Here is a 27,810-nt window from a genome sequence, read left to right as displayed (position 1 = left end):
ACAAATATCACCTGGCCAGCCCCAGTTGATCAGTCCCGACTCTCACCCTAGGCAAACCCTATGAATTTTTGGACAGCCAGCGAAGGGAACCTGCCTTCCCCTGCACCCCGAGGGAGAGCACTTGCACTTCATAGGGCCCCACTCAGAAGGAGTTCCTAGATTGCCTCATCTCTTAAGAGCGTTACCAATTTTTATACGTTAGTAGCTGCTGAGTTCTGCAATTCTACTGGACATGACACAGGCAGCGGATGCTCCACAGCGACTGGAGCCAAGAAGGCTGAATGAAGACAAGTACAGAGCCAGATTAACCTTGCAACACAGAGCGAAAACCAGATTCATTCCAGGTGTGTGCAGGTAGGTCATTAGAACCAGCTCAGAACCCCCCCTCCCCATGCCCCCCACCCTCTGCGGCTGGAATGGGAGCAGCCTGTGTGGAGAGGAAAGCACTGACACCACGAAGCATTAGCACAGGCACACTAGAGGCAGAGTTTATTACACTACGCAGGCTAAGAACCCTGGGCAAGATCCGTTAAGAACTTCAACCAGCTCTTTATCAAAAAATTAATACCATTGTCAACTCCAGTCTCCTTTGGTCATTACAAAGCAAGAGAACTAGTAAAAGGAAGGTTTTTATACACAGGGGGAAGCTGAAGAAATTCTGTCCATCCCTCCCCTCCCCAGCACAGGCAGGCCCCCAACCCGCTGCACAGGTGCAATGTCCTTTGGCCACCAGGAGCAGCAAAGTTATCAAATCTTCACACGACGGCAGGCCTTGGGGGTCTAGTATTTTCCATAAAAGCAATATTGACCAAGAGCTGCCTTTTCTGCCCTTCCCTGGGGAGGGCAATGGTGGCCCCCCTCCCTCTCTGCCCTCAAGTGTAAGGGGATGACTGTGCGTGGGAGTAGGTGAGCTTTCTCGCGCCAGCGCAGACACACGGCATGGCTGGCGTGGGTGACGTGGTCTCTGATCCCTCATTTGTACGCAGCAGTCTTTAAAAAAAATATTGTATTATAATCATCTGAATTTCTCCTTCCATCGTGTTTTGGAAAAGTGTCAATCGTCCGTGAGGTCCTGAACAAAGAGAACTTCCGTGTGGCTGAGTCCAGCCTCCTGCAGCGTGGGGGGGTTGGGCCGCTCCTCTGTAGGGAGGCAGGGCAGGACACGGCGAGGGAAGTTGGCCTCAATCTGGAACTTCTCTGGGCTCTCTTTCAAGGAGAACAGGAAGTCATGGATCACCTGGAAGGGAAGCGCAGAGGCATTTGCCAATGGAAAAGCAGCATGCAGTAATTCCTGCAGCCCTGGCAGAGGCACTGAAATGCCCAGCTGGTGTGGGAGCCAGGCCGCTAGTCTCAGCAGTCAGAGGGTTCAGTTTGTCAAACACTAAAGACAGCCTGAACCCTGCACGAGGACAAAGAACCAGACTGCCCACTAGGGACAGCTGTTTTCTCAAGAGCCTGCTTGAAGCATGCCAGAGGCTGGTCTCTAGGGGGGCCAGAGCCCAGGCTCAGGCCCTCGCAGACCCATGGACCGAGAAGCAGCAGGAAGCCCACGTTTAGGAGGGGATAAGCGGTATTTCAGCTTTACATCTGGCCTTTCACTCTTCTCTTGCTTCCCTGCCCAGTAGTGACAAGTGTGGTGACGCTCCCCCTCATGCAAACACATCATCTCTGCCTACTGAGGCTGTAGCAAGCGTGACAGCACTGAGCGTGGCCACCCCCAGCCTGTCCAGCCAGCTTAAGAATTTGGGATTCTACTGCTGCTCTAGACATCCATCGCCTTCCACTCCTGACTCCCCTCACCGTTAATGACTGTGAGAAATGGAATCGCCTCTCCACTCTGGAATCGTTGGGCAGCTTGAAAATGATCTTCACACTCTCTGGGTCATCAGGGTGTGGCTCCGGTGGAAGGCATTCCGATTTGCGCACCTTCTCCTCCTGCAGAGTCTGAAAAGCAATGAAGAAGGTCAGAGCACCAGGCTGGCATGGAGCTGGCCTCAATGCCAAGGCATAGCGTGTCCTGCACGGGAGAGAACGCGCCCCAGGAAACCCCAAAGAAGGACATACGAGGCAGATGCAGGATTATATGAATTCAGCGCCTGATTGGAAACCAGTGGGCAGGCCAACCAGGAAGGCAGGAAGCAGCAGCAAGAGAGCTTGGAGCCAGTGTTGCTGCTGTGCTTCCCAGGAACACTTCTGTCTCACCTGGCGCCGTCTCTCCTCCGCTAGCTTCTGCTGCTGCACCTCCTCTTCCCTTCTCCTCTTCCTCTCCCGTTCCTCCTTTTTCTTGCGTTCCTTTTCCTGATCCGCCCGCAGGGAAGCCAGGTACGCCTCATCCTGCTGCTGCCTCAGGACCTGCGTTTGGTTTCTCTCCTCCCTGCAAACATCAGGGAATGAGGGGTGGTTAATATCAACACATCTAGAAACAGGCAGAGCAGGACAATAGCCTTCACAGCACTAACACCTTCTCAAATGAGGCGCACACAAAGGATGCAGAAGGAACAGGAGTACTTGTGGCACCTTAGAGACTAACACATGTATTTGAGCATTAGTCTCTAAGGTGCCACAAGCACTCCTGTTCTTTTTGCAGATACAGACTAACACTGCTGCTACTCTGAAATGATGCAGAAGGTTTCCCACTCCTGAAGAAGGCGGGGCTCTCTATGGTGACTAGTCCCTGGCATAGATGGCCTCGATGTCAGGCTCAGGATAAATGCACAAACAAGGGCTGTAGTGTGGGCAGGTGCCATGCACACGGCACCCAAAAGCTCTGCTCTGCAGCAGACAGTGACTCCCTTGTTTCTTTAGCCCGTTCCTGACTCACTTTAGAAACCCACAGGTCTGACCATCAGCAAGGCGCACTCTGACTGGGGAGGAGGAAGGATTAAGGGCCTATCGGCTCTTAGTCTGAACGGAGCCCACATCACCACCTGGAGGGGGCATGTGTCAATGAGGCAGCAGCAGGACATCACAAAGGCAGCACAGCCACCGGGGGCTGGCGCTCCAAAGCGGGCAACTCCCTACAAGACTGGCTGAAGATATCAGCATGACTCTGGCTGAAATGCCTGGGTCCCAGTTACGCTCTTAGCCACAGTCAAGCTACATCCAGACTTTGCCTGAAAGATGCCAGCAGCTCCAGGCTGCCCCAAACGTCCAGAAAAATGGAGCAGATTGTGGTTACTCATCTTTGAGCAGGAATGTTACCCATGGAGACCTCAATTCCCAGAATGCAGTGCAGTGCAGAATACATGCAGTGCAGTCTGAATGTACACATCAGGGCGGTGCACTGCATGCCCCAGCACTTCCATTGGCCACTGAATGCATTGCAGAACCGAGTGCAGCCCACACTGAGCCCCCCTGAATTAGATCTGACCCACTCCACTGGGAATTCCCAACTCCACAAGGTAAGTATTACTGGGGCTTCCAGTTCCCAGCCTAGTACCTTTCCAGGCGCTCAGACACCAAGTACGTCTGGTTGGCATCCATGATGAATGTCAGCTGGTTAATGAGGTCATCAGGCTGGATGAGGCCTTCTAGCCGTCCCACCACCGTCATTCTGCGATCTTTCAACATAATCATGGCGAGGAATGGGTATGTGTTCTCACGCAGAGCCTGGGACACTGGGAGATGGGCACAGAAACCACCGTCACCTCTGGCAGTCCCAACAGAGAGGCCAAGGGGTCATAAGACTAGAATTGCCCCCCTCCCCAGGCCTCTAGAGGTGGGCAGCTCCTGCTGTCCTGCCAGTCTCTTTGCTGGGCATAGAGACACAGCTTCAGACTCCCTGGCTGCCAACCCACTAGTCCGTTTACTTTTTAGAAGTGACCTGTGAATCAGCAAAGCTAAGACAACCAAGACATCTGTCAGGGGTGTTCGTCCGGAGACAGTGACGCCTTCAAGGGCTCAGGAGCCTGGCAGTCCTGGGTTCAATTCTTGGACCCAGCTGCTTACTCTGTAGGCCACGAAGGATCTAAACTACCACACAAACCACTCCTTCAGTCTTGTGAAGACGACACGCATTGTTCAGCACAACCCCCACCAGGCACTCACTTGTTCGCAAAGGATTTAGTGGCATGCTGCAAAGCCTAGTGTGGACTAGTAGGTGGATATTCTTGCCCCACATCCAGTCCTAAGAAGGCCCCTAAGATCTGAGGGGGCGGGAAAAACCCAAGGAATCACCTGTGCCCATTTTGTCCCCAGGCACAACACAAACCACTGTCATTAGACACCTGCTTCCCTACTCAGCCTAACGCCCCTATGACAAGGCCACTGCAGGAAGCCAGCATGCCGACTGCAAAGGGACAGCAGCTAGCTCTGGTGAGACATGACTGTGAAAGAGCCAGTATTAAGAGCAGAGGGCTCCTTGGGCTGCAATATTAGTCTCAGATATGGTATGTCCTCTGTTATGCAGAACCTGGTATAGAGTGGCCCCATTCCACTCAGTGTAGTAAGGTATCACAGGCTGGTCTCTGGGCCCTATCACTTACCTGCACAGGGAAATTATCAAGCATGCAGAACAGACACAAATTATCTGCCATAGCAATCCATTGATTCCAGATTTAACAAGAATCAGGAAGAGTTCAGCAGGGGAAGACGCTCACCTCTATATCCCTCTGGTTTGTTTGTGGAGCATGCCCAGAAAAGCATCCTAGTGTTGATGAGGGTGATCACCTCCGGTGCGCACAGTGTGTTGCTGGAGGAAGAGAAGAGATGGCAGACATAGAGCTGGGTCCCAAACACATGGCCAGTTACGTAAGAAAACTCTCTCCAACCTACCGACAGAATTCGTCTGAATCTTGGTGGTCGTCACCGTGAAGATAAACCAACAGGAAGCGCAGCTCCCGCTTAGCGTCATTCAGCGCCTGGGGAGAGAGCACAGAAAAGCTGGAGTGGGAGGGGCCTGGAGCACTGGGACTGCTGCCCCTTTGGTATTAGAGTGGGATAGGCCCGAGGAAGCAGTTTTTCAATCTAATGTGGTATTAACTGAAGAACATGCCAGACCTCCCTCCACACCAATGTGCCCAGTGAATTCTCTGCACGCAGGAGAAAGGAACCCTTGACTGTGCTTTCCTCACTGTTCCTTGGCAGGCAGGGCCTTGGGAGAATGCCAAGCAAAGCACTGCACACCTAGTGACCCAGGAGGATTTCTCTGGCTCAGCCTCCAGGAGGATTCTCATGGCCCAGAATCACATGCAGTTTTTGGCTCCATTTTCCAATGTGGATGATGTAGGATCCAACCTTCCGACCACATCCACTGAAACACTTTATTAAGCTGATCTCTGTAACCCCCCACTTCTCAGCTGAAACACTTCACTCCACAAGCCCAGCAGTGCAAGTGTTCGATGGACTCTGCTGAACTGGCACTGAGTTGCTGATTGATTGCCATGGGGCTGTTGGGCTAGGTCTGGGTTCTAAGTATGGCCCCTTGTTCCTGGGGGCAGGGACTGCTGGAGGGAATGACCTCAGCCCTGGAGTAGTGCTCAGGGATACAGGCTCAGCAGTGCTCTCTGGCACTCAGCTACCTGCTGGGATGGACTCCACAACAGAGGAGTGTGCGCGCATTGGGGCTGGGACTGAAAGGGGGGCAGGGGGGGCAGGAGACAGACATGTTAGGGAGCCCCTCTTCTTCTGGGAAGAATCATCATCCAAATCCAACAAAAGAGGGATCTGTTCTCTCCTTTTACCTCCTGGACTCACAGGGGCCATTTCCCCAGGTTTCTGAAGTTGCTAGTCTGAGCAGAATTTAGCCCAGTACCTTGGTGCAGCCCCAGTCACTTCCAATAGGGTGTACATCAGGACAGACTTTGGGCCACTATGTCAGCTTATAAAACCAATACTAGCAGAACAAAAGAAGAGGTGTGGGCTTCTGAACCACAGAGACAGCTGAGGAACTGCCAGATCAGCTTTGCCTTCCCAGTTTCAATTGTCTGGCACGTCCCTGAGCCTGGCAGAGACCCCACCATGGCAAATGCCTACAGTGGGATGGACTCAGGTTCCTAATACGCTCATAATCGCGATCTCCATTACCTCGTTACTGAGTCTGAACATTAGTACTGGACTTTTAAAATGCAGAATGGCTTTTGTCATTCCTCTTTAGGGCCTGTGTGCCAGGCAATACCAGCAAGATAGTCCCACGAACCTTTGCACCAACATGTCATACTGACCTGGCTGTATGTTCCCTGGTAGAAGACAGGGTGTATCCTCCCATATTTTTCCTCAAACATATGAATAAACGAAACAATGTCACCCACTGGATCCGTGACCCTACTGCGAGGGTCAGGGCGTATAAAACGCACAGCAAACCTAGAAGAAAAGCAAAGGACACTGGAAATTCAGCTTACTGACTTTCTGAAGAACTTTTTCTGGTCAACATTTACAGCTATCTGCTAACACACTGACTATTCCATCTTGAGACCACAATATGAACACCCTACAGAAAAACCTAAGCCAGGTAAAGTTCTGTGCTCCAAGGCATCAGCTGATTGCCAGAGGTTATGATGGATTTCCTCACCTACACTCCCTCCACGAACAGCGCTGCATAAAGGCCAGGTGTATTGTGTGTGGGGAAGGTTCAACGTCCTCTGAAACATCAGGCATAAACCCACAGCCAGAGACAAGATACCAGATTTAAAGGCTCACTGGTCTTATATTGGCTGGCAATTCATAGGAAGTTGATCAGGACAAGTCTCTTCCAGAACTGCAGTTCTGTTGCACAGAGGGTTTAACGCATAACTGTTTATTTTAGGCAACTGCTGGAAGAGGAGATTACACCAGGGAGCAAATAATTACAGCCTGTTGTCTGTGTCTTGACTCTTTAGACTGTAAGCTCTGAGGCTGGGACTGTTACACCCTACATGCCTGTTCCCAAGGGGAACCTTTGGGCAGAGCGTCAATAGATATAAGTGTGCCCATTCCCTCTTTGGTCTCCATTGCTTAATATTTAGGAACTGCAAGTGTCAGCCTGATTTTGAGTTAAGATTAAATACATCAGTTTCCTTTACAGATTCATAAGACACTGCTAGGAATAGAATAAAATCGCAGGGCTGGAAGCGACCTCAAGAGGTCATCAAGTCCTGCCTCAGCACAGCAGGCTGGTGGACCAAGTAAGTCTGGACCATCCCTGACAAAGTTTTTTCAATCTGTTCTTAAAATCTCCATCGCCTATTCCAAAGCTTAACTACCCTTAGAGTTAAAAAGATTTTCCTAATTTCTAACCTAAATCTTCCTTGCTGCAGATTAAGCCCAATACTTGTGGTCCTACCTTCAGTGGACATGGAGAGCAACTGATCATTGTCCTATTTAGAACAGCCTTTCACATATTTGGTCTTCTTTTCTCAAGTCTAAACAGGCCATTTTTTTAAACCTTTCCACATAGGTCAGGTTTTCTAAACCTTTTATCATTTCTGTTGCTCTCCTCTAGACTTGTTCCAGTTTGTCCACATTTCTCCTAAAGTGTGGCACCCAGAACTGGGTACAGCACTTCAGCTGAGGCCTCACCAGTGCTGAGTAGAGCAGGACAGTTATCTCCTTTGTTTTCCATATGACATTTCTGTGAATACACCCCAGAACAACAACTTTTTTCACAGTTGACTCATATTCAACTTGTGATCCACTATAACCCCAGGTTCTTTTCAGCAACACCACCATCTAGGCATTATTCCTCATTTTGTAGCTGTGCATTTGATGCGATTTTAAAGTACTTTGCACTTATCTTTCCTGAATTTCATCTAGCTGAATTCAGACCAATTCTCCAATTTGTCAAGGTCATTTTCAACTCTAATCCTGTCCTCCTAAGTGCTTGAAACCCCTCCCAGCATATTGTCATCTGCACATTTGATAAGCCTACTCTCTCACTCCATTATCCAAGACATTAATGAAAATCCTGAATAGTATTGGATCCAGGACTGACCCCTGTGGGATCCAACTAGGTAATTGCTCCTAGTTTGATAGTGAACCCTTGTTTACTACTCTGAGTACCGTCTTTCAACCAGTTGTGCACCCACCTTATACTAATTTAATCTAGAGACACTTCCCAAGTTTGCTTATGAGAATGTCACGTGGGACTGTGTCAAAAGCCTTAGTAGATATGATATCTTGATTTTAATGTTTCCACCCCATCCACTAAGCCAGTAACCTTGCCAAAGGAAGAAATCAGGTTGGTTTGGCATGCTGGCTATTCCTTATAACCCTGTTATCCTCTAGGTGCTCGCAAAATGATTGTTTCAGAATTTGTTCCAGTATCTTTCCAGGTACTGAAGTTAGGCTGACTGGTCTATAATTCCCCTGGGTCCTCTTTGTTCCCCTTCTCTAGTCCTCTGCGACCTCACCCATCCCCATGAGTTCTTGGAGATAATACTTCTCTGAAATCTACTTTCTATTATACAACATTCATTTGTTACTAACTTCTATGTTCTAGGTCTCCAAGACACAGAAACCAGGCAACGCTGCAGAGAACTTTGATGTGTGAGTACCTGATTAATACAAACCCAGATGTCTTATTAGACTTAACACCAAAAGCAGCACAGCCATACTTGGAGTTAGATTTTGCTTTGCTACCATCAATAAACAAACCAGCACAAAAAAGTACTTACCTAAATATATCAAGTAACGTGTAATAGGTAAATCGGAATGGAAGCATTATCAAGTAGTAACCCCATCCCAACAGGCCCTGAAATTACAAACAAACTGTTAGGTTTTTATCCCTGCCCCTTGAGACACAGTAGTGCAGCTAACCCTCTATCCAGCATCAAACATGCTGCAATATATGTGAAACAGACAGTGTGGTCTAGTGCTCTGATCTCAGGCCTGTAAGCTAGTGACTTGCTGGATGACCTCAGGCAAGCCAAATCTTCTGAGTAGTCACCAACAGGTGCCTCACTTTGAGAGACCAACCTGAGACATTTTAGGCACCCAAAGCCAGTGACCACTTTCAAAAATTGGGCTTTAATCTTCCATCTCACTTTCCCTACCTGTGAAACAGGGATAACAGCATTTACTCATCTTACAGAGGTTCTGTGAAGACTGAAGTGTTATACAAGTGCTACATATGAACCATCTGCAGTCAGGTTAATTGACATCTTATACTAGCACACACAAAGCAGACCACATCAGTTCAGCAGGCTGTCATACAAATAGATCATCCTACAGCAAGACAGCAGGAACAGACTTTCATTCTAGTTGAATTGGGACAACTGAGTTGGAATTCTGCTCTGCCCTCACTCCAAGCTGTATGGGCAGGAAGGAGTTTGCTGTGTACTATGATAAATACCAGAAAGGAAAACATCCGAAGTAGTAATGGAGAGGGTAAGAATAGTTCTGCCCAGGGAGCTGCACTGTTTGTAGCTTTCGGGAGAAAATATTTAGAAACAAGAAAGCAGATCTGCTAAGGAAACAGAGTTCCTTTCCCTGTTGATGTATTTCTTTCCTTCTTCAGAGATATCACCCATTCCACACAACGAGACAAACCCAAACTAGTAAATAACTTGCCCTTGGTTGCGGCCTTGAAACAACATAGCTGTAGATCCTGTGGTCGGCTGTATTGACCTGCAACGGCCGGGATGGAGGTGGATTGAAGACACTTGGGACGCCCTCTTGCTCATTCAACCGGTCCTGTACAGCTGCCTGTCATAGGAGGAGCAACAAAAGGGGCCCATCAAAAGTTGCAATGGATACAGACAGGTTAGAGAAAATGCCCTGGTTCAATTCTGAAGTCTGTGGTAGGTGTTAGTTGTCCCAGTGCCTAGAGCACCGGACATGTGCAACGTAACACATCAAAATAAAGTAACTGCTGCCAGCTTCCAGACTAGGTGTTTCCAAGGGGTCTCACAGTTGTACAACACTGAGCTTACACGGTGCTGTACAGCTGGAGAGCAGAGCCAAACAATCCATCTGTTCCTAGTCCTGCCTCCCAGTCTAGGGGCTCAAAGCGGTAATACAGGAAAAAATGCAGGCACATAGCAGGAGGTCATCAATGGAATGTTAGGCGCCATTAGGAAAGGGATAGATTGAGAGAAAATATCATAATGCTATTATATAAATCCATGGTACACCTGCAGTTGAATACTGAATGCAATTCTAGTCATTCCTTCTTAAAAAAAGACACACTGGATTTGGAAAAAGGGCACCAAAAGCGATTAAGGGGATGGAACAGATTCCATGTGAGGAGAGATTAAACAGACTGGGCCTGTTCATCTTAGAAAAGAGATGACTAAAGGAGAATATGATAGAGGTCTATAAAATCATGACTGGTGTGGAGAAAGTGACTAGGGAAGTGTTATTTACCTCTTCCCATAACACAAGAACCAGGGGTCACCCAAAGAAATGAACAGGCAGACGGCTTAAACCAAAAATAAGGAAGTATGTCTTTACACAACGCACACTTAGCCTGCAGACCTCGTTTTCTGGAGATGTTGTGAAGGCCAGAAGTATAACTGGGTTCCTAAAAGAACTAGGTAAGTTCATGGAGGACACGTCCATCAAAGATGATCAGGGATGCAACCTCATGCTCTGGGAATCCCTAAGCCTCTGACTGCCAGAAGCTGGGACGGGATGACAGGGGTGAATCACATGATAATTGCCCTGTTCTGTTCATCCCCTCTGAAGCATCTGGCAACAGCCACTGTCAGAGACAGGATACTGGGCTAGATGGACCATTGGTCTGACCAAGCGTGGCTATTCTTGTGTGTCATGATCTAAGCGGGTGTTAAGAATGTTTTGAAAGGTGTGACAGAACTGCATGCATGTTGACTGGAAGGCTTGTAGAGGTGTAGGGGACTGCATGGTTGAAGACGCTAAGACTTAGAGTGGTTTAGAGGGGTGCATGTAAAGTGTGCGAGAGGAGTAGAGGTAAATGGGAGCAGAGCCACAGAAGAGGTCAGTACAGAGGTTCAATATGGCAAAAAACCCCAATTTTGGCAGCTTCATTCTAAATAGATTGAAGTGGTTACAATAATAATAAGCTTTACAGCAAGTGTGATTGGGCTGAATTCAGTTCATAGCTATTGTGAAGTGGGGATTTTGGTAATATTTTTCTGATTCCACTGTGGGCCTCCGTGTCCCTCTGTGCTTTGCGCTGCTATGCAAGGAGCATGAAGGGTTAAAAAGCTCTTGGGGGAGAGCAGGGGACATGAGGTGAGTGCCTCACATACCTGCCTGAGTGTTAAAGGACTGGCTGAAACCAACCCAGAGCAACAGAGCATGTGGAAAGACAACGGAAACCCCAATCACCAGCACGTTCACTCCTAGCAACCAGCAGCCAGGAGGAAAGAGACCCCCAACCCCTCTGCAGAAGAGCAGAGCAAAGGCCCCAGGTGGAGAACAGAGGGGAAAGGTGTCATGGGGCTGGGTTAAGAGCTGGTCTTTGAGTGACGCTCACCTGGCTGGGACTGGGACGAAGGACAAAGGGACAGAGACAGGAAGAAAGAGCTTTGATAGCAGCATTGCTGAAGGGAGCCCTGGCCTGGCACTGGCCAGGTTGAACTCTGTCTTAACCTCTCCCTCTCTTTAGCTCAAGGACTTTCAGATTCTGTATGCCAGGTGACTTTGTGTGGAAAAGGGTAGTTGCAAATATCACAGAGTATTGCACCCTGAAGGGGTACAGTACAAGCCTCCCACAGGAGTCTGGCTGGGCTGGATTCGCTGCAGGGAGCCATGAAGACAGACAAAGATCGCTGATGCCTGAAGGTCCAGTTTTGGAGTCCATGGGCCTGCCCCTGTGGAACCACATGGGTTCTTGGGGGCTGGCATACTAAAGTGGTCACTTCCAAGGGACTGGGTACAGGCTGGGGCATAGACCAGACCCTGGGGTCGGTGACAGCTTCCATCATGTTTCCCAACATTAGCGAGGTCTGAATGCATCCACTAGGTATGTGTTGTCCAATTTACACTTGGAGATCAAGAAAAAAGGAATATGAGATAAAGAACTGCAGCTTAGAGAGTGGAGAGTACAATCTCAGTTCAATGTGCAACTCAATATGAATGGAAATTGTGAACAACCACAATTACATGAGACCACCTAAGATTCTTAACAATAAGCAACGGAATAAAGCTTGCTGGGGGTGCTGATTAGGAGCTTGGAGATTACTTTTGAAGTGTAAGCATCATGTTTTTATAATACGACCTTGATTATAATTACTCATGGCACTACAAGGATCCTTTAAGAACGGAAATTCTACTTTGAGACCCCCCCAGTCATTTAGACTCTTCATCTAAGTTGCTGGAAAGGAAAGTGCCCCAACTATAATTCTAACTGGTACCTCTATGTTCCAGTTGTGTTGCTCCAGGGTATGGCGACACTGGTCCATAGACTCTATGCCAGTCAAGTCCTGGTGAAGGAAGGAACCAAAGGATGAGTGCTAAGGAAGTGTAATATTTCTATAGTTCATTGCTGTATTTGAACAGAGGCGTGTAACCATAATACAAACGTAATAGCCAGACCCTTTGGTTTAAAAAGCTTCCCCTCCCAATTCAGCACTGATTGCTTCCGGCAGTTGCGCATGAAAATCATGCAACTTTTGTAGGTATTCTTATTTCTTCTGTGAAATGCTGAGCTCTTAGACAGGACTTTACATTCTCCCAATACTAAGCAATCCCCAGCACTTCTGCAAGTTAGGTAAGTATCTCACCCATTACCAGCTTCTAGCCAGACTGAGCAACCCAATCAGCCGTACTGCTTGGGAGCCTTCCCCTCCACTCCAGAAGGAATGGGAGGCTGTCACGGAGTTTGGGGACACACGGCCCTGCACCCCCGGCTCCCTGCAATTCACCGTGACTCTCAGCCAGGCAGTAGAACAGAAGGTTTATTAGACGACAGGAACACAGTCCAAACCAGAGCTTGTAGGTACAGAAAACAGGACCCCTCAGTCAGGTCCTTCTTGGGGGGTGGGGATCTTAGACCCCAGCCTTGGGGTTCACTCCAGATTCCCCAGCCAGCCCAAAACTAAAACTCTCCAGCCCCTCCTCCCACTTTGTCCCTTTCCTGGGCCAGGAGGTCACCTGATCTCTTTGTTCTCCAACACCTTCAGCTGGCACCTTTGTAGAGGAGGGGCCCAGGCCCTCAGTTGCCAGGAGACCGGGCGGCCATTCTCTGTCCAGACAGCATCACATCTGCCCTCTAGGGCTCCGCAACAATCACACCCCTTCTCCCACCACCCAGATACTTAAAAACTGCATAGGGGAAACCGAGGCACCCACACAGTCTTCAGAGAAAACATTATGAACATTCCCACTTCGTCACAGAGGCTACTCCTAAAAATCAATACACACAAAGGTCACCCCTGCCCCCCCAGGGAGTGAGGGAAGCCATTGGCAAGCCTTCCAGCCTGTTACTTCAGCCACAGTTCATTGCAACTGTAAAGTGATTCAGGTGAAATGAGTGATATTACTGAAGATGTAGCATTGTTCAGCTTTGCACTATATGCTGTAGTGTACAGTGTCATCCAGTTTACACAGACACAGCACTCTGAACATATTACAATGTGATCTGAAACTCAAAAACATCCAACCACCACCTACAGACCTCACAGCCACTGGGGTTCTCAGTACTCATTCAACAGCAGGTAAGCACAATTTAAGTCCTTGCTAATCAAAACTTCTGCACAAGAAGTCACATGGACGTGGGCATCTGGTATTATAAAATAGCAAGCTAATATAACTTTTGGATGAGGACAAAAATCTTTGGTTAGAGTGAACATTCCTGTCACCATGCTGGAGAAATAAATTTCTCCCCACACCACCCACTAAAAAACTCCTCGAAAATACATAGTAGGGTTTTATTTTGTGTGTGTCCATCACCATGGTATCTGAGCACATATACAGATTTATGGAAAACCATGCTGCTTTTAGCCCTGTAGAAGCAACTGCTTGAAGCAGTCCATGAAAGTTAGGCGTATTATGGGAGATGACATTAAGTGATGTGAGCGCACAATCCTAAAAGTAAATAAATGAAAGCCCCATTGGCTTCCGCTCCATTAAAAAACAAACCAGTAGGAAAATCCTGTTCCATTTGGTAAACTGGAAGCCCCTGGGAGAGCTTATATTTGTAGTAGTAATTATTTTACAGGGAGGTGAGTGGCAAGGGAAGACACGATTCATTTTAGTTGTTGCGCCTTCCAATGTGCATTGACCCTTTTAAACCAGAGTCCATTGTTTCCCGTTCTGCCTCATTTCTTGTACCAACTCCCTCAGCAAGATCTCTTGTAAGGCCAAGCTTTATTAAGATTAAGTAGCTCATGTTCTGGACTGACTCACTGTCTGCACAGACTGTTTCAGTTTCTTTGCTATCACAGTGGCTTGACAGATTTAGTGGACATCTAGCTTTGGGATTAAACCCGATGGCCAGAGATAGATTAAAATTTTTTATTAAAGCTAATGTTACAAAATTATATAGTACACAAGTTAAGAAAAAAGTGTCTGTACATCTGGGTATAGTGTTCAGACTATCCACAAATACAAAGTTTGTTTTAAAAGTCGTGAGATACATACAGTGCATAATCAGCAATAACCCAAATTTAGGTGAATAAACTTAACAATAGTTTAGATATTAGAATCCGAATACTCGGGTACATCACTCATGAAAAATTGTACAGAGTTGGTTGTGGAAAGCAAAATATATCAATAGGGTAGGCCTACACTGTCAGGGAGGTCCACGGAAAACACCCTGGTGAAAAGCCCAGGCTCTTCATTCCTACCCCAAGATGCTGAGGTACTGGGGGTGCTGGGATATCTAATAAGGGGCTGTCAGGTGTCTGAAATTTGAAGGTGCCCTATAGCATAGAAGATATGGCTGCTTGGTGCTACAGCTCCTAATACCTAAACTGCACATTACTCATCATAGATGAAGCCTTCTGAGATACGGAGGGTCTGTTAATTAGCTAAATGCAACAAGTATCATATCTACCACTTGGACTCCCAGTTCTGTAAAACAGCGAGACAAGCTCTCACTAAGTCAGTTCTCATTCAGTATTTGAGAATATTTTGGGTTAAATTCGGTTTCCTATTTTAATTTTGAGCCTTACAGAAACTTGGCAAGATCCAACCTGCCCCACAAGATGGGTTTGCTTTACTGCAAAACACAGCATGCTCTGGCTGTGAAGGTGGAGTGGTAAATCTGATATAAATTCCTTTGGGCAGTCTCCAGTTACAGCCATCCATTTTCTATATCTGTGCACCTTTCACTCCTGTTTAATTTTGCTTGCTACCTCCCCAAGTTACTTGGCTCTTTTAGAACAGATAGCCAGGTCCTCTCGAAAACATTTGGCTGTCCAGGTGAGAATGTTTTGAGGATCAAGGGACTTCAGTTGCCATGCTGAAGCTGAATGGCTCATCTGTTTTAGGAACCTGAGATTTTTCTTCCCACATACATTTTGGATTCTCCCTCAACTGTTAATTCACCTTGTAAACAAGAGCAGTGCTTGAGATTTAGCACTTGGACTAAATCAGGATTCTGTTGCTCCTGAGCACTCTGACTATGCCCATCTACTCTTTGCCACAGCTACAAGACTGGACCTTTTCTCATTAGCCTGACGCCACTCAGTGACAGCGTACATACAAAAATACAAAGTTACGTCGACCCAGCTAAGGATATGTCTACACAAGCCGCCGGATTGGCGGGCAGCGATCGATCCAGCGGAGATCGATTTACCGCGTCTAGTCTAGATAAATCGACCCCCGAGTGCTCTCCCATCGACTCCTGTACTCCACCACCACGAGAGGTCCAGGTAGAGTTTATGGGGGAGCAGCAGCAGTCGAATCACCACAGTGAAGACACCACGGTAAGTCGATCTAAGTACGTCGACTTCAGCTACGTTGTGCACGTAGCTGAAGATGCGTAACTTAGATCGATCCCCCCCAGTGTAGACCAGGGCTAAGTCACACACCTGAGCAACATATTTAAGCCGATCTAACCCCCGGCATAGACTGTGCTAGGTCAGAGGAATTATTCCATTGACCTAGCTACCGCCTTTTGGGGAGATGAATTAACTATGCTGACAGGAGACACTCTCCTGTCGATATAGTAGTGTCTACACTGAAGTGTTACAATGGCATAGCTGCAGCAATGCAGCAGCACCACAGTAGGGTTTCAACTGTCGACAAGCCCTCAGTCACTTAAATCAGGTGTTTCAAGTCTGGTATTCTTGTTCATCTGAGATCTCCAATTCAATGACACCTGCTTTTGTTGCTGAAATATCTTATCAGTAAGTTTAAGATTTTGTCACAGTTATTTTTTTAGTGAAAGTCACAGACAAGTTGTGGGAATAAACAAAAAGTCACAGAAGCCATGACCTGTCTGTGACTTGTACTAAAAATGATAGGGGGGAAGAGCCCCGGAGCCCCGCTGTGGCTGGAGACTTTGGGGTCCCCCTGCCACCCGCAGCATCTGGAAGATCTGGGGCTGCCTCACCAGCTGACAGCTCCAGCCCCGCTGCACCAGGGCTGAAGGGAAAGTGTCATGGAGGTCTCTGAAAGTCACTGAATCTGACTTGTGACAATCTTATCCTTACTTATCAGCAAGTTTCATGGCTATTAAGCCTCAGCTTTAAGGATTTTTTACAAAATTTGCTGTCATTCAACTAAATTCCATGCTTTTAACTCCAGCCACACTTCATTGTCTGCCATTATGAAGTATCCTTCTGAAACAAGACATGGATAACAAACTACATTCCTAAGGGCATGTCTACAATATGAACTTTTGCCTCCACAAGTTACGTTGGCATTAAGCCACCACAGTTAGTATATTGCTTGAGTCTCTTCATATTTGGCTCCGTACATCTGTTCTGTGCTGTACGTACTTACCAGGAGTGGCTGTGTTGATGCACAGCACGGTACACCCTGGGTAGGTATTCCAGCGCGCAGCCCACCACCATCCAGCACACTGTCTTTTGGTGAGTTTTGGCACTGCATGGTCAGGCAGAAACTAGTCATGCAGGGGTGACTGGGAGAAAGGGGTCAACTTACAAGCTTACAACTGTCTCCATTCCATGTCATCTATAGCCCACAATTTTCACCTGTTTAAAAATCCTGTGAACCAATGCAGCCCTCCTCGCTCACCATCTCTGACACAATCATGGAGCCTGAACAGCTCTGCACTACTGTCATAAGTGTTGCAAGCACAAGACACACAATCTTCCAGTACTAGCACAGCTGCAAGAAGAACCGCAGGGAACGGGATGATTTGCTGGAGGGCAGATTGCTGCGAGACAAGCAAGAACCAATTCAAGATCTTGGTGGAATTCATGAAGCAGCTGCAAATGATGGAGTGCCGCTTCTGGGCCTGAGAAACGAGCACTGACTGGTGGTATTGCATCATAATGCAGGCTTAGGATGATGAGCAGTGACTGCAGAACTTTTGGATGCACAAGGTCGCATTCCCAGATCCATGTGCTGATCTTACCCCAGGCCTCCAGCATAGGGACACCAGAATGAAAGCTGCACTGACAGCAAAGACGTGAGTAGTGATTGCATTGTGGTAATTTGCAATGCTGGATTGCTACCAGTCAGTGGGAAGTCATTTGAAAGCTGGAAAAATCCAGTTGGAGCCACTGTCCTACAAGTGTGCAGGGCCATTAACTGTCTCTGGCTATGCAGGACTGACTCTCGGCAAAGTGCAGGACACAGTGGATGGATTTGCAGCTATGGGGTTCTCAAACTGCAATGGAGTAAGAGACAGCACACATATATCCCTATTTTGGCACCAGATCACCTTGCCACAGAGTATGTCATCAGAAAGGGCTACTTTTCTATGTTTATGCAAGCCTTGGTGGATCACCAGGGATGAGTCATCAACATCAAAGTTGGCTGGTCAGGGAAGGTGCATGACACTTGCATCTTTAAGAACACAGTTTTGTAGAAAACTACAACCAGGTGCTCTCTTTCCCAACCAGCAGATTACCATTTGCAATGTTGAAATTACAATAGTGATCCTGGGGGCCCCAGCCTACTCCCAACTCATGAAGTCATACACCAGTCACCTCAACAGCTATCAGCTCAGCAGGTGCAGAATGAAAGCTGAATGCACTTTTGGTAGATTGAAGGGACGCCGATACTGTTTGGTCACAAGATTGAATCTCAGTGAAAAGAATATTCCAGCCATTACAGCTGCCTGCTTGTCCTTCATAATATCTGTGAAGGGAAGGGGGAAAGTTGCCAGCAGGGTGGAGGTAGAGTGGCTGTCTGCTGACTCTGAACACCAAGACACAAGGGCTATCAGATGAGCTTAGGGAAGCTTTGGAAGAGCACTTGAACAGTGAATCACAGTAATGTGTTGTGGTGTACTGGGCTTTACCTGGGCATGCTGTTTTAAAGCCTGTTAGGAATTGTGTGGTGCTTAGTGTACATCTATGAATATAATACTGTCAAAGTAACTATTAATTTTATGGCACTTGCTGTGCATTTATGATTATTACACTGTGTTTGTCACTGATCCTGAGTTGTCACACTGTACAAGTAAGCAGATGCTTTCAGTACCACTAGCCACTCCACAGCATATGTAATTATTTTCCCAAAAGAATTTTATTGAGTACAAAACCAATGCAAAGAAAACTCTGTGCAATTTAAAAGCAAAAACATTAAAAACTGAATAAATTTATGGAACAGAACTTTACAAGGAAGGAACAATCACATCCATTTTAGCTACACATACAGCAACCATGGCTTTCACAGGTCAGTGCATGTGGAAGTGTAGCTGTTTTTAATGTCCCCTGGCATGGAGTGGTCAGAGTAGGGATATGGGCCCTTAATGCCATGTGGAATGTTGAAGGGGATGTAGGGAAGTGCTGTAATGGAGTTCTCCATGGACTGCAAAGGGAAGCAAGCCCATGACTGTTGAACCTTTAGGTCCACAAGGGTCTGCAAAATCTGTGTGTGCTGCCAGAGATGCTCCATTTTGTCCTGGTGCATTTTCCTCTCCTTTTTCTGCACCTTTCTTCTGTCTGCTCTGTCCTTCTCCATACAGTCTGCAATATTCACCCTCCAGGCCCTCTGATCTCGGTCTGATGCAGCACTGGCTTACATGATCTTGCTGGACATGTCAGCCTGAGTTCTCTTCTTTCTCCTCTTTATCTGGCTCAGCATTTGGCAGGTGTGGAAGAGCAATCTCTCACAGCCACAACAGCAACAGCTACAGATAAAACACAAACATACCATTATCAGTACAGTCACAACAGAAAGCAAAAGTTAAGATTCAGAACTCCCTTCCCTGCTCCCCCCAAAAGTTTTAAACAAGATATGCTTATTGACACTTCTGCTTTGGAGTGCTTGTGCATGGCACCACTCACAGAGCTAGCCTTGGGTGGAAAATGTGGGGGGAATGGCTCAGTTACATTAAACTATCACAAAAACAATGAGGAGTCCGGTGGCACCTTAAAGACTAACAGATTTATTGATCCATGCCTCTGAAGAAGTGGGTTTTTACCCAAGAAAGATTATGCCCGAATAAATCTGTCAGTCTTTAAGGTGCCACCGGACTCCTCGTTGTTTTTGTGGATACAGACTAACATGGCTACCCCTCTGATGTTAAACTATTAGTATAAAGAATGGAACTGAATAATGCAACCATTTTCCACATGCAGTGGTGATTTTAGCTGTTCTCACTCCTGAGGGTGACAGGCACAGAGAGTACAGCTGCTGCTGGTCCCAAAACACCTGGGCCCATCTGCTGCCAGCCTGTTTACTGCAGTGGTGCCTGCTGAAGTTATTGACAACTGGCATGGGAAAGCGTCCTACTGGGAAGGAAGAAGTAAGGCTGCCACCCTCAGAACCCTTTGGGAGAGGATTGCAGAGTACCTCCACGAAAGTTTCACTGAGATCTCTCAGGAAGATTCAAGTGACATCCAACTGCTCTGCATGCCCCCCTGCGTAACTGTATAGGGGAACGAAAAGCAGAAAACACCTCTGCCTCTCTTTGTCGTTCCGCTACCACTTCTAGTATGAGTAAGTTAATGACAAGTCGATAGCTGTGTCCTGTTAAGTTGAGGATGCCATCAGTACATCACTGTAATGGGAAATACATTTACGCACCTACCTGAGGTTCCTTCCCCCTGCACTGGGCTTGTCCATGCTCTACTGCCAGGACTGACTGGATTGCAGTGGAGTCTCAAACAGGTCCTGGCTCGCAGTGCAGCCGGACCCATCAGTCATATGTCCCCCATCCTCCTCCTCCTCTTCGCTGTTCAAACTAGGGGCCTGTGACTTGGGCTTCTTGGAGGTATCCATGGTGGTCTGCAGAGTGGCGGTGGGGTCTCTGCCAAGTAGGCATGCAGCATTTTGTAAAAGCTGCAGGTCTGCAGCTCAGGCTGGACCAACTGTTGGCGTCTCTGGCCTTCTGATATGCCTGTTGCAGTTCCTTTGCTTTCATATAGCATTGCTGCTGCTCGCTCTCATATCCCTTCTCCTGCATCCCCCATGCAATCTGTTCGTAGATGTCCTCTTCTCCCCACAGGCCCAGGAAAGCCAATACCTTCGGTTTATTCCAAGCCAGAATGCATTTGGAGCGTGTAGCTGGCATGGTCAGCTGGAGAGTTGCACACAACACTGGAGAGCTGCTAGGTGTGCTCGCCAAATTAGACAATCCGGAAAATGCATTTAAAAAGATCTGCAGTGCTTTAACAGGGTGTCTGTGTCTGTGTGTGTGTGGTCTCTTTGACCCTGGACAGTGGAATTCACAATTTTGACCAGAGTGGTTGGTTTCAGGCACTGTGAGACAGCTGCAGGAAGTCTGTTAGGGTTAACATAGGAAATGCGGTATCTACACTTGTACTGCGTTGACCTCAGTACACTGACCATGACCCAATGCCACTTGGCGAGATGGTGTTACTGCATTACTGTAACAGCGTGCTTACCTAGGTAGGAGACAAATTTAAGTGTAGACACATGCACAACTAGGTTGTCACAAGGTAGCTTACATTGACCTAACTTTGTAGTGTAGCCTAGACCTCAATGAATGTACATTCTGGATGCCTTTTCAAAGCACTGGACCTGAGTGGACACAAGCACATACTTTATCCCTGTGCCTGCTATTTGTTCAGGCATTTGAGTTTTTACAATGGAGCATCTAAGCCTTTGAATAGCATGTGTTGTAAAGCTCTTCATCACCACCTCTTTTAATAACCCTGAAATGCTGCTAGCGATTGCATATTTACAAGATTCAGAAACTTGTTCACACCTTTGTTTCTACAGATCAGGATTACTGCTGGGTGCTGTTAACAGGACTGCCTGCCCTGACAGAACATTCTCTCCTTTTTAAGTTATGCAAAATACAGTAGCAGTTTTTGGATGAAAAGCAAATATACATCACAGTTTGTTACCTAAGTTCCATTTGTTTTAAAGAGTGTTGATCTTTATAACATTTGCAGGAGTGCTTACAGAGCTGGTTAGCTATGTGTATGTTTTGATGAGTACTAATTCACAACACTATTCACTGACCATCACTGTGGTATGGCAATTGTGTTCTTGGTAACATTCCAGGCCTTATCCATAACGGCAATTTTCAGGAAACCTCCCACGAATGGGAGCATTAGTGTAGACCAGCCTACCACATTTTTACCACAATTTGCATTAGTACTCCCTACATTGTTACAACCAGTGGAGATGTACTGGTGATGGTGCAGTGATGGGAGGTTTCCTTCAAAACTGCCTGTGTAGATGCAACCTCAGGTACTGGCATCAGTTTGTTAAACAGCACTCTTACTACCATGTTCCAGAGTAGAGGCAACATAGTTCAGAGATGTTTATAAAATATCTCATTGATGCTGAAAATAGTTTTCCACTAAATGTTAATGCCTGGTATGACTACAGTTCAAATGGTCAAGAACCATGCTTAGACCATTCTTGCTGGCAAAATATTAATGTAGTTTCCCTATAGCTTTTAGTGACCTTTGTATTAACAACAAGACACCCCCCCCTTTTTTAAAGCACCAGCCAGCAAGACCATGTTAGAAATCTGAAGTAAATACCACACTTCAATCAGTCAGCTTTAATTTCCAGTATCTTATGTGAATTTGTCAGATATTTATCATGTAAAGCTTTTCCCGCAAGAAAAAGCAGCATACTTTATTAGTCTTTAATTTCAAGTGCCTAAATGACATTTTCAAATAATTCCACTTAACCATAATTTTCCTCTTTATTGTTATACAGTAGAACCTCAAAGATATGAACATCAGAGTTACAGTCTTACTGGTCAACTGGACAACCTATGGAACTGGAAGTAAATCAATCAGGCAGCAGCGCAGACAAAAAACCCAAACAAAAAGCAAATACTGCACTGCCTCAAGGCTTCAGCCACAGGGGGTTGGAACTGCAGCCGCAAGGTGGAGGGGTGGTCAGGGCTCCAGGTGGGGGCTCAGGGCTTCAGCTCTGTGGCTCCACTCCCAGTTTCAGCCTCATGTGGGGTGCTGGGGCTCAGGGCTTCAGCCCCACAGCTCTGCTCTCGGCTTCAGCCCCGCAGGAGGCGCTGGGGCTTTAGCTATGAGGGGAGCGCCTGTTTCAGCCCCAGCACTCCCCCTGTAGCTCGAGCCCCAGCGCTCCCCCCAGGTCTAAAGCCTTGAACCCCAGTGCTTCTGTGGGGCAGAAGACCTGAGCCCCTGCCCAGAGTCGTGGCACCCCGAGTGTCAGAAGCCTTCCATCACCAGAGTATCTATGTACTGTATCTCTCTCTGAATTCACAGGCCTTGTCCTTTTACTCAATGCACTTTACTTCTTACTACACCTTTAGACAAATATAAAGGGGTAACAAAAAAGCTAATCCCACCAAACCAGCAGTCGCAAACAGGCTCCCAAGCAGAACAATGCAACCTAACATGGGGGCTATGAATACTGAATACACTATATAATAGAAACCTTCAAAAACTAAAATATCAAGAACCACAAAAGCCCCATTAAAAACAAGCATCTAGAAAGTTCAACATTTGTCTCAACTTCTCATACAAGATACAGAACCCTAAGAAAAAAGGTTGGAGCTGCTTTGTGAGGCAGTCCATTCCCTATAGTTTTGAGATGCAGATTAAAATCCCTGAAAGCTCCTCTTATCAAAGCAGTGAGAAGTGGAATTCAATGTTTTAGTAGCATATTTGCTCAAGAGGTCAGTACTAGTAAGCATAAGATTGTGGGGGTTTGTATATTAGACTTTAAGGAAGTTGTTCTCTCTCTGGAAGACTCATATGTTGAAACATCACATAAAAGATGCAAGTCCTCACACCCTCATAACTGGCACTACTGTTAATTCCCAACCCACTGCCAAATTCCAGAGAATTATGTTTCCAAGGGCGAAGAGCATCTGACGTCTAGCAACACAAAAGCCTTTCCCAAATCTTTTTTAGAAGAGAATTTTTTTCAAGTGTGTTTATCAAGGGTTTTGATATGTATTGTTAGCAAAATGCCTCTGATACTCTGGGCATCACAAGTTTCATATCTCTCCACTTCTCAAACTGAACAGATGTTTGGCTCCTTTCAGCTGCATGCCACTATTTTACTTTTACTTTTAATTAATTTAGATTAACAGTAGGTTCACTGTCTTTTTTTTTTTTTTGAATGACACTACAGTTTTGAAAGCAAATTTCTTATCACAACAGAAACTATCCCATTCTGTGTCTGCAGAGGAAAGCCAACGCTCAACCATCATTACATTAGAACACAGTCAGAAGTTTGAGAATCAGGCCAGAAATGCCATAATGAACATGGATCAATAATTAAATCCTACAAAAGCAGCCTCACTTTGTTCTAGCTTCTAACAAACAGAAGTGCATCTCTCTCTGGATTGCCCAAACCTACTCTACAGATGTCCCAAAAGACAGCTCTTGACCAAAACCAAATTAAGAACCTTTTGTTGCTCACACAGTATTGGACAGGATAATTCAAGGATACAAAAGCACTTCATATTTATGTTTGACTTAAAATAGAAGCTATTTTTCTATAACAAACTGAAAATTAAAGTTGAAAGAATCACTTCTTGAAAAAAACAAACCCTTGAAAAGAACGATGAATTTTCTCAATAAACATGTTAATGAGCCTGGAAATTCCAAGTTAAAGTTCCCCATTTAAAAAAGAAATCCAAGATACTTGTAAGTACACATATGCACAGTTAACTCAAACCACCTTCGCTCTGCCCTCCTTTCATAAGGGAATCATGTAAACAACCAAAAGTTGAGAAACATTATCCTTCCATCACCTGGTTTCATTTTATCACTGACCTTAAAGACTTTAATTACCTTTTAATTATACAGCTGTTTGCAGACTGCAGTCTTCTTTAAAGTAACAAACAGTCCATGTATAATAAATCCTTTTAACCTTAACTCCAGGTTAATTTTTTTTTAAATTAAGAACTTCCTTAGGTTTTTATAAACATTTAAGAACTGATCAATGACAAAAGTCTACGTGGACCTTGCAAGCCACACAGGGATGGGCTCAATTCTTTCCAAGATAGCCTCCTGCCTCCACTGTGTCACTGTCTCACCCTTCAATTCTGCAGCACTGCTATGAGTACCCGCATGGCCCCACAGTATGCCAACATTTTTATGGCTGACTTGGAACAACGCTTCTTCGCCTCTCGTCCCCTAACACCTCTATTCTACTTGTGCTACATTGATGATATCATCATCAGGACCCATGGAAAAGAAGCACTTGAGGAATTCCACCATGATTTCAACAATTTTCATCCCGCCATCAACCTCAGCCTGGACCAGTCCACACAAGAGATCCACTTCCTGGACACTACAGTGCTAATAAGCGATGGTCACATAAACGTCACCCTATACCGGAAACCTATTGACCGCTATACTTGCCTACATGCCTCCAGCTTTCATCCAGATCACCCCACATGATACATTGTCTACACCCAAGCTCTAAGATACAACTGCATTTGCTTCAACCCCTCAGACAGAGACAAACACCTACAGGATCTCTGTCAAGCATTCTTACAACTACAATACCCACCTGCTGAAGTGAAGAAACAGACTGACAGAGCCAAAAGAGTACCCAGATGTCACTTACTACAGGACAGGCCCAACAAAGAAAGTAACAGAACACCACTAGCTGTCACCTTCAGCCCCCAACTAAAATCTCTCCAGCGCATCATCAAGGATCTACAACCTATCCTGACGGACGAGCCATCACTCTCACAGATCTTGGGAGACAGGCCAGTCCTCGCTTACAGACAGCCCCTCAACCTGAAGCAAATACTCACCAGCAACCACACACCACACAACAAAAACACTAACCAAGGAACCTATCCTTGCAATAAAGCCCGTTCCAACTCTGTCCACATATCTATTCAGGGGACACGATCATAGGACCTAATCACATCAGCCGCACTATCAGAGGCTCGTTCACCTGCACATCTGCCAATGTGATATATGCCATCATGTGCCAGCAATGCCCCTCTGCCATGTACATTGGCCAAACCGGACAGTCTCTACGCAAAAGAATAAATGGACACAAATCAGACATCAAGAATTATAACATTCAAAAACCAGTCGGAGAACACTTCAACCTCCCTAGCCACTCAATTACAGACCTCAAAGTCGCAATACTCCAACAAAAGAACTTCAAAAACAGACTCCAATGAGAAACTGCAGAACTGGAATTAATTTGCAAACTTGACACCATTAAATTAGGCTAGAATTAAGACTGGGAATGAATGGGTCATTACAAAAAGTAAAACCTATTTCCCCACACTAATTTATTTCCCCCCCCTCTACTGTTACTCTCACCTTCTTGTCAACTGTTGGAAATGGACCATCCTGATTATCACTACAAAAGTTTTTTTTCTCCTGCTGATAATATCCCACCTTAACTGATTAGTCTTATTATAGTTAGTATGGCAACACTCATTTTTTCATGTCCTGTGTGTGTGTGTATATATATCTTCCTACTGTATTTTCCACTGCATGTATCTGATGATGTGGGTTTTAGCCCACGAAAGCATATGCTCAAATAAATTTGTTAGTCTCTAAGGTACCACAAGTACTCATTCTTTTTGCTGATACAGATTAACATGGCTACCACTCTGAAACCTGTCTCTTTCCTGTCTGCCAACATGGTTTCCTGACCACTACTTCCTCCATCATGTTCACCTACATCTGGGCCATGTGTGCTTTGCAAAGCACTCATGGGGTCACATCTCCAATATACGCTTTTTAGCCATGCAAATTTCATGATGTACATGAAAAACCACAGCTAATATCTAAATAATTGTACTCAACATCCTCCAACAAAATTTGTGGCTGATTTCTGGCTGAAGTTCTATGGCCTATGTTATACAGGTCAGGTTACATTATCACAAGGGTCCCTTCTAGCTTTAAAAATCTATGGATCTTCAAAATGATGAGGTTGGCAACTCATTTGACAAAGTGAATGAGAAGCTGCCTGCTTAGTCCCCCCACAAGCTTCCCACTCAGCACTAACAAGTATGCAAGGAATTTCCGAGACCATGTAATTAAAGAGGCTGGGGCGGTCCTGCAGGCAGGTGCACTGACTCATTCACAACTCACTTCCCGTGTTCACAAATAATAATCAGCGCCCAGCACGTTTGAGCCACCAGGCGTGTCCACGGCACTCCGCAGAACAAGCGCCCGGCACCTGGGGGCTGCGATGGGCAGAGCAAAGCACCTGCTCCCTGCAGGGCTCCGCGCGGGCGCTATGTCCGCCCCTGGGGGGCAGGGGAAGGCCCTGTCCCGAGGGCTGCACAGCTCCGGGGCCCCGTGCTCGTACGGTCCGCGAGCTGCAGCCCCTGGCAACGCCCCCCCGGGCCCCGGCCCCTAGCCCAGGGCCCTGCCCAGCCGCGTGACCGGCGCCCGATCACCGCCTCAGGTGGAGCTCAGCGAGCCGCTCCGGGAGCGCAAGGGGCCCCTGGCGGGAGAGGGGTCGGCGGCCCTCGAGGCCCCGCCGGGGAAGGCGCGGCTGGCGCGGCCCGGCCCCCTCACACCGCTCCGCCCTCGGGCTGCTGCGGGGCCCCGGGCCCAGCTCCCCCCAGGCCGGCACCTGGAACTGCAGCAGCCTCTCGGTCTGCTCCGCCGTCAGCTCCCGTTCCTCAGGCGCCGCCATTTTGCTGCCGCCTCTGACCCGCCGCTCCGTCACTCTCCGGAACTGACGTACCACGCCGCCGCACTTCCGCCCTGACGCTGGGGCAGCTGCTCCGAGGCTAGTCGGCCCCATTGCCAACGGCCGCTACTCAGGGCCATCCGGAAACGGCCGAGCGCCATCCGGAGATGCCCGAACCTCACTCGGGATTGTCCGGAAATACCCGAACCCTGGCACAGGTTCCACGTGACCTAGCAGTGGAGGTTCCCGAACGTGGGACGAAGCTGTCCGGAGATGCCCGAAGGCCGCGGTCACTTGGAGACTCCCTGGTTCGAATCTGGCCTCCGGCCACAGCCTGGCCCTGGCCCTTCCATGGGACTGGCTTCCTGGGGCGGCAGCCTCAGCTCCATGCGGGCACAGCTGCACGGGCCACGGATGGGGCCAGCTCCCTGCCTTCCCCTAGGCCGCCGCCTGGGCAACCTTTCTCCTATCTCCTGAGACACAGGTCAGGCCTCAGGTCCCAGTTTCAGACTGTGCTCAGCACCAGGTGCTGCAGAGGAAGATGTCAGAACCCTGCTGGGGCCAAATGGGGATAATCTGTCCCTGCCATCTCCCGCCCAGGTCTCCTCCTGGTTTCACATAGTGACTGGTTTAATCATGAAACAGGAGGTTTAACATTCCTGAACCAATGTTTGCTAAAGAGCATTAACTTGTCTCCAGGGATAGTCTTGTTTTTACAGTCCCTGATCATTTGAGGTAACTTCGTTCTTGCCGTCTGCTGAATTCACATCCCCACAGCATCTCCCG

General features: G+C 47.1%; 1 protein-coding gene and 1 long non-coding RNA gene across 3 annotated transcripts; both read right to left on the bottom strand.

Annotated features, from left to right (window-relative positions):
• Positions 1–462: 462 nt before the first annotated feature.
• Positions 463–27,153, bottom strand: FAF2 (Fas associated factor family member 2). Its single transcript, XM_045028500.1, has 11 exons — positions 26,965–27,153; positions 12,252–12,320; positions 9,484–9,618; positions 8,589–8,665; positions 6,162–6,300; positions 4,774–4,859; positions 4,599–4,690; positions 3,440–3,617; positions 2,203–2,374; positions 1,801–1,944; positions 463–1,237 (listed from the first exon to the last, which is right to left on the bottom strand). Exons 1-11 carry the CDS (start codon positions 27,136–27,138, stop codon positions 1,055–1,057), a joined length of 1,449 nt encoding a protein of 482 aa, XP_044884435.1. The 5' UTR covers positions 27,139–27,153; the 3' UTR covers positions 463–1,054.
• On the bottom strand, positions 18,486–20,873 carry LOC123376491. 2 transcript variants are annotated; one of them, XR_006581809.1, is made up of 2 exons: positions 20,011–20,873; positions 18,486–19,111 (listed from the first exon to the last, which is right to left on the bottom strand). It is a non-coding gene; the product is annotated as an uncharacterized LOC123376491 (long non-coding RNA). The 2 variants fall into 2 exon arrangements; XR_006581810.1 differs by having other exon boundaries at positions 20,015–20,873.
• Positions 27,154–27,810: the final 657 nt, after the last annotated feature.

The sequence above is a fragment of the Mauremys mutica genome, chromosome 8 (assembly GCF_020497125.1).
Source record: "Mauremys mutica isolate MM-2020 ecotype Southern chromosome 8, ASM2049712v1, whole genome shotgun sequence".
NCBI classification, from domain to species: domain Eukaryota; kingdom Metazoa; phylum Chordata; order Testudines; family Geoemydidae; genus Mauremys; species Mauremys mutica.
This window is presented reverse-complemented; position numbering and strand designations above follow the sequence as displayed.

Excerpts from the sequence above, each read along its gene's own strand:
- FAF2 (XM_045028500.1), bottom strand. The coding sequence starts at position 27,138 with ATGGGGCCGACTAGCCTCGGAGCAGCTGCCCCAGCGTCAGGGCGGAAG. Across the intron at positions 8,666-9,483 it reads TTTCAAGGCCGCAACCAAGG|GGCCTGTTGGGATGGGGTTA; the intron begins GCAAGTTATTTA and ends TTGTAATTTCAG. Across the intron at positions 1,238-1,800 it reads ATTTCTCACAGTCATTAACG|GTGATCCATGACTTCCTGTT; the intron begins GTGAGGGGAGTC and ends CTTCCCTTCCAG.